Genomic DNA, 7,044 nt, shown 5'->3' on the forward strand with positions numbered 1-7,044 from the left:
CCAGAGCCCAGCAGGTCGAGGCTGTGGTGGCCAGGAGCGGCCACTGCACTCCAGCCCGGGCGACAGAGTGAGACTCCAACTCAAAAAACAAACAAAAACAAAAGAAATTACACTATTTTTAAATAAAAAGAATATCCAGACATTCTGAAAATGTCAAAATCTTTTAACCAATAAACAACCAGTATACAGAGTCACAAAAAATTAAATAAACTTTTTTATAGAATTTAATTCTAAAGTGATACATTTCTCAAAGAAAATGACCCCATAATGTTAAGATCATTTAATTATCCAAGTCCAAAACTATGAAAGGTTTATTACTTCTTGCCCAATAATAAAAAAGTAGCTGGGCTCGGTGGCTCAGCCTGGAATCCTGCGCTTTGGGAGGCTGAAGAGAGTGGATTGCCTGAGTCCGTGGGTTCGAGACCCACCTGGGCAACTTGGCGAGACCTCATCACTACAATAAATTAAAAAATTAGCCGGGCGTGGTAGCGCGCCTGTAGTTCCAGCTCCTTGGAAGGCTAAGGTGGAGGGATTGCCAGAGCCCAGCAGGTCGAGGCCACTGCACTCCAGTCTGGGTGACAGAGTGAGACTCCAACTCAAAAAAAAAAGAAAAGTAGAGAAAACCCAATAATACCACTAAAAATAGTCACTTTCTCCTAAAATAATGCTTCAGCCCAAAATATTATACAAAAGGCGCATTAAGCATAAATGTTAAAAAAATTAATGTAGATTCACTGGTTGGCAGCCTACTTCCTGAACTACTTGAAAGTATTCTGGATTTCTTAGGAGGCTATCTTCCAAAGGATCCTAGTGAACAAGGAGCCCTGGAGCAAGACTGCAGAGTTTTGAAGCCCAGCTACAGCATGTACAAGTCATGTGGGACGTCCCCTCTCTGAACCTTGGATCTTCACCCATGAAAAACAAGGATAATTCTAGCTACCTCATAAGGATGTGTGAGAGATCAAAGAAAGTTAATATACATAAACTACTTAATACAGACAGTAATAGTCAACAGCTGTTAGTTACTATCTTTATAACACTAGTTTTTGCACATACTACATGCTCAATTAATACTTGCTAAATGAATGAGTGCCCTACAAAAAAAAAAAAGTTTTCACAGCAATCAGAATATATATAATCTTAACTACAAAATACAAAAATAGAAACAAATTATTTATGCCATTTGGCCCAATTCAGAATATTCCTTTATAGCCATGTATTGAGATAACTGAAATACTATTTCATTCAAATATTTAAGTATTCTGCACTAGATATTGGCGAAACAACATAGATATAGTTCCTGTTCTACAGAAGCTTAAGCTAGTAAGAAACTTACAAGTAATTTGCATATTGAAAGGAAACTCAGAAACCTATCAGTTTCTTAAAATGAGGAAGCTGAAGTCTGGAAAAGTTAAGTGATTTGACAAAAGATTCATAGCTAGAAAGATAAGAATCAAGATTAGAACCTAAGTCTTAGGATCCCCAGCCTAGTGGTCTCTTCACTATACTATTGACTCAAAGTATTCAATATGAAACAAGAGGTTAAGTTCCTGGTCTGCCACTAACAAAAGGCCTTCTATAGTATTTATTTATTGCACTAATACAAATCAAATCAAATAAGCTTCAAGAGAGCTATAAGAAACACAAAAATAAAACTATTATGATTACTCAAAACATTAATGAAAGGTATTCTTCATGTCTGCAGGGCTGAAGAATTAATAGTTCTTATGTCATCAGTAAGTCTGCCTCTGGTTCCTTAGGTCAGTTGTCACATTTTCAGCCTCTAGGCTACATCTCCATCTTCACCGATTCCCAGATACAAATATAAAACACAGTATATGCTAGACTGCTAAACTTAAACACTTAATTGTCAGAAATTTGAAAGGAAAATAAATTACATTGCATGATATTTACCTTAAATGTACCATTTTGATTTTTCATGTAAGAAACCAAAAATATATCCACTGGTAAAAGTGCTGATGTGATAAGTGCAATTGCTAGAGAAAAAATTGCTGTTATGGTGGAGACAACTTCACTTTCCCGCTGACTTTGGTATTTACGAACATATATCCAGCAGAATGCCAAAATAGCCTGAAATAGAATAAAAAGAAATGTTTGTTACTACCCTATGAATTCTCTAACACTGATTTTAATATGTGCCTGGAAGTCTCCAATGGAAAACTATATCAAGTAAAGGTTATTTAGATGTAGAAGGTACTTAAAACTTATTCAAGATTTAAAATTTTCTATTTCATGAATGTAGTATATCACTTAGGTGCAAACACACGTCATTAATAACAGTGCCCAGTTACATATTTCCTCACGCAACACAGTGAAACCATTGATGTTTTCACACAATATTGTGGTTATAACTAGCTTTGAACACTTTTTTCCTGCAGATCTCTCCAACTTAAAGGAGCCATACCTAAAAGTTGTTCTACCCTAGACTATAACTTGGATGAAAATCAACTTCAGCCCTGATATGACAGCTTAAGAATATCATCCAGCTAAAGATTAACTGCTAGTAATCACAAGTTAATTATAGCATAATTAACATTATACGATAACTTGAATTTTAAAGCTCATTAAACAAAGAAACGTCAACACTGAAAATGGACACATGTATACAGTAAGGAGCGCTCCAGTAGGAAAAATGTACCCTCAGAGGCACTAAGGCATTGACATCTCTAAGCAACCAGGCTCTCTTGGTTACCAAGTCATTCTAGTGACTGACAGCGCACAGGGCTCTGTCTAGTGATCCTCTAACCTAAGAAGCATCAAAATCAATTGGAGGCTTTGCCAAAGCTAAATGCTAGGCTTCACCCCAGAGCTTCAGATTCAAGAAGTCTGGGGTGGGGTCAAACAATCTACATTTGCAACAGGTTCCCAGGTGAGGCTGTTGCTTCTATGCTTTTAGAAGGTACCTATCTTTACTCAATTACAGGGATTGCAGACAGATTTAAGTAAGTGGTTCTCAGCCTTGACCTTGAGTTAGAGTCACCTAAATAGCTTTTAAGTGCCCAGTTACATATGCCTTCCTTGCCTCCCCCAATCAATTCAATCACTAGGGAATGAGGCTCCTCCTCTGAGCTTCATAACTTTAAGTACCTGAGGATTCCAATCTTGCCAAACTTGAGAACCATCGTTCTACATTAGCTCTCTAGTTTTATCTTCCAGACTCTTCGTTTTTTGTTTGTTTGTTTGTTTTTGACTTAGAGTCTCACTTTTTCGCACAGGCTGGAGGGCAGTGGCACACTCATAGCCACCGAAGCCTTGACCCACTGGGTTCAGGTGATCCTTCTGTCTCAGCCTTCCAAGTAGCTGGAAATACAGGTGTATGCCACCACGCCCAGCTACACCTCACTAAGTTGCCCAGGCTGGTCTTGAACCCATGGGCTCAGGCAATCCTCTCACCTTGGCCTCCCAAAGTGCTGGGATTATAGGTGTGAGCCATAGATGCATCTGTTGCTCCTTTCTGAACATCCTAGTTCAGAAAGGGAATTAATAAAGTCACCTAACTAGTTTCACAACTTCTGATTCTCCTGCCATAATCAAGATATAAGAACAGTTCCATCACCTCAGAAAATGCCTTGATAGTTCACCCCTTCCACCCTCAGCCCCTGACAACCACTATCTGCTATCTGGCCATGCTGTTTCTGTCTTCTCTAGAATGTCATATTCACATAGTATATTGTTTTTTGAGTCTGGTTTATTGCATTTAGCTTAACACATGTGAAATCTATCCAAGTTGTTGCATGTAATTCCTTCACTGCTGGCATTTAAACTGGTGACAGGAGAGCCAGAAACGATTGAAAAGGAAATTAAAATTTGAGAATCAGGATGTTGGCGGGGAAACCTAGGTTCATATTCTTGCTTTATTGTTTACTAATTTTTTGTTTGTTTGGGGAAAGTTATTTTTCATAAAATGTTACCTATATTAACATTGTCATGGGTTTATTTTTAAATGAACCCATAAGAACTTTAAACATTACTCAAGTTTACTTTGAAATCATTGGAGGTTGAGCTTTATCCTTCCTTAGCAGTGCTCAACACAAAGTGTTCCAATAAATTTTTACTTGGATTTCAAGAATGAAAGATCTGCACTTTTACAATGTTCAACGTAATAGGTACTACCACAAAAGCAGGAGTATGCCTGTATCAGGTAGACAAGCTGAAGAAGGACAAGGAAGCAGAATGATTAAGCCAGAGGTTCCCACACTTTTTTGTCTCAGAATCACTTGACAGTTTTAAAACTGAAAGCCTCTTAGCCAGGCATAGTGACACATGTCTGTAGTTCTAGATAATCAGGTGGCTTAGATGGGAGGATCTGATGAGCCCAGGAGTCAAGACCAGCCTGGGCAATATAGCAAGACCCCATCTCTAAAAAATAAAATAAAGCCCTGAAAACCTCAGAACTTTTTGTTTGTGTTATCAATAGTTGCTATATTGTAAAATAAATCAAGTGTCCTCATCTATAAAATTAGAATAAGAACACATCTTCTCAGCGGGTTATAAAAAGTAAATGAGATGTAGAGAGCTTAGCAGTGCCTGGTCATAGTAACTGCTTAATAAACAGTAGTAATTGTAATTAAATGTCACATTAAATAACACCGTAAAGCATTTTATAAAAGAAACTGAGGCAGGGTAGTGAGCAAAGGTTAGACATAGATAATTTCCCATAGACAGGTTTTAGGAAGCATTCAGACATTTTAAAAATTACATTTTACTGCAGACCAAGCTGGCAGTCTACCCCAACCTTTCTGCAAATCAAAAGAAAACCTCACCAGATGACAGCCCAACCTTTCAATTCATAATAATCACTAAGAAATTTTCAGGTTCCCTGTCAGAGGCGGAAGGCCAAAGACCACTCTTAACTGACCAAGGCTATGGAAATGATAATAAAACTACCTTTTAGCTAAGGAACTTGTGAATTGGAAACATCTGCCAAGTGTCCTGCAAAAGACGATGTGGTCAGGAAAAGACCTCTCCCCTTGTCTCCCCCCATCAGGAGCCAGAGATGTCACTCTCTCTGAAGCCGCGGTAACTAGACCCCACCCATTACCATATCAATAACTAGGTAGCAATATCTAGTTTGGAGTTGACAGCAAAAGCCCTGTTTCCTTGAAAAACTTGCCCATGGTAAGTCTTTCTGCCATGAATCTTCCTTCTCTTTTTCCTGCTAATAAACTTTGAAAACTTTGCTGGCCGCTCTAAAATTCAAATGAGAAACAAGCCAAGAATCCATGGGTTTTGTACCACACATCACCTGGTATCAAAAATAGTATATAATTGTGTTAACAATTAGAAGGAAAAGTTTAGAATAGTCGCCCAAGCTCTCCTAAGGGATTCTGTCTTAACTGGTCTGGATGCTGGGATTTTTAAAATTCCCCTCAAGCAGCCAAGGTTGAGAACCCCTGGGCAGAGAAAGGAAAAATCATTGTTTATCAAACTAATGAGACTACCTAGGATCCTGTTCAACTGCAGATTCTGATTCAGTAGGGTTGGGTGGTATATTCTGTATTTCTAACAAGTTCCCAGGTGATGCCCATGCTTTTTTCTTTTTCTCTCTTTACATAACTCAGTGAATCAATATTTTCTAAATGACCAACACAATCTTGGTATAAAACCACACATGGGTAAAGGATTCACTCAAAGGACAAGACAGACTCGTGGATTTTAAGGTAACAGAGAATGAAAAGCTCACTGACAGAGATTCAGATCCCAAACTGAAGAAGCTCCACTTGTTAAGCTTTGGTGTAGTACCAAAGAACATCACAATCACCTGAAAACTACTCCTCTGCCTCAATCATTGAAACGGTTTTCCTCATAGACTTTTCTCATCAACTAAAATAACATATCCCAAAAGGCTGAATCATAGAAGTAGACATGCGAATCCAGCTCTTTAATAAAGCAGGAATTAAAGAGATTTGCAGAAATTTAAACAATGGACCTCATTCCTGATGGGTTTTCTGCTACAAGTTTCAAACTCCTAATTCCCTTTGCAGTTTCTTTCTGCTGTAGTATCAACTTAAATGGCTTCCCTTCATCTACCCAAAGTCTACAACAATTTCCACTTTCGTTCAGTATTGCTCTTCATTCTCTGAAGTTTTACTGCATTTATAAAATTATACGTTGACATTCAGTATTCAAGATACATGTTCCAAGAATTTTTGTTTTCCTCCCTATCTTCAGGCCCTCTTAAGGGCCACGTTTTGTTTCATTTGTATTCTCCTACAATTCACAGAACAACTCCCGAACCTTAAATGCTTATGATTAATAATTGCCGAGATAGTCCCACTAGACTTTCATACTGGTTACACGGTTGTTTATTTTCTTGTAAACGAATAATCGGATAGACTGACAAAGTCAGGGAATTCTTCACGTGCAGGGCTGGCTGGCTCTGGAGATCACTTTCACCTTCAGAGTTTCATTTCCTCCGAGAGAAGACAAAAACATGTCCCAGGGTTTTCATCTGTGAGAGTGATGGTAGTATGAGAAGCAGCAAGAGACACCTCTTAAGTTTTCACACAATCGTATTTTTAAAAGTGTAGTTTCTGCTCCAAAAATTTACCAGAACACACTACACAGACACCCTAGTGGAACCTGATAACTAGAGAAAAATCAAGCAAGCCGGATTTCCAGAACTGAAGGTTTTGTTTTGCTTTGTTTTGTAATACACAAGGGTCAAAATACACTGGAACAGGAAGTAACAACAGGATGAAGAGCCTGTGCAAAGTCAGGGTCCTTAGACGGAAGCAAAGTGAACTCCCAAGTAAAATAAAGCAAAGGGTTATTTTAACATCGGGTCGGGAAGTTACAGCCAGGTCGCTTTGCCCATCAATTAGCAGAAAAAGTAGGCGCCTAAGGTCGGACGGGGTTTCCACAACTAGGAGGCCAGCGAGACACAAGTCCTCAACGCCACTCGCACCTGGGCACGAGGGGAGGGGGGGACAGAAGGGAAGGGAACCCGCGGGAAAGCCCCCGCCGCGGGCCGTCGCCCTCCGGAGAACGCCCGAGGCTCCGCCGCCCCCGCCCACCGGCCCC

General features: G+C 39.3%; 1 protein-coding gene across 1 annotated transcript in view; it reads right to left on the reverse strand.

The window, feature by feature from the left end:
* The window catches only part of LMBRD1 (LMBR1 domain containing 1), a 113,811-nt gene that overhangs the window by 106,099 nt on the left and 668 nt on the right, over positions 1 to 7,044 (reverse strand). Inside the window, exon 2 of the mRNA XM_008059001.2 lies at positions 1,915 to 2,091. Within this exon, the coding sequence (XP_008057192.1) occupies positions 1,915 to 2,091 (177 nt within the window). The remainder of the gene's footprint in view (positions 1 to 1,914; positions 2,092 to 7,044) is intronic.

The sequence above is a fragment of the Carlito syrichta genome, unplaced genomic scaffold (genome assembly GCF_000164805.1).
Source record: "Carlito syrichta isolate Samal-C Ts95f unplaced genomic scaffold, Tarsius_syrichta-2.0.1 Scaffold303670, whole genome shotgun sequence".
NCBI lineage: Eukaryota > Metazoa > Chordata > Mammalia > Primates > Tarsiidae > Carlito > Carlito syrichta.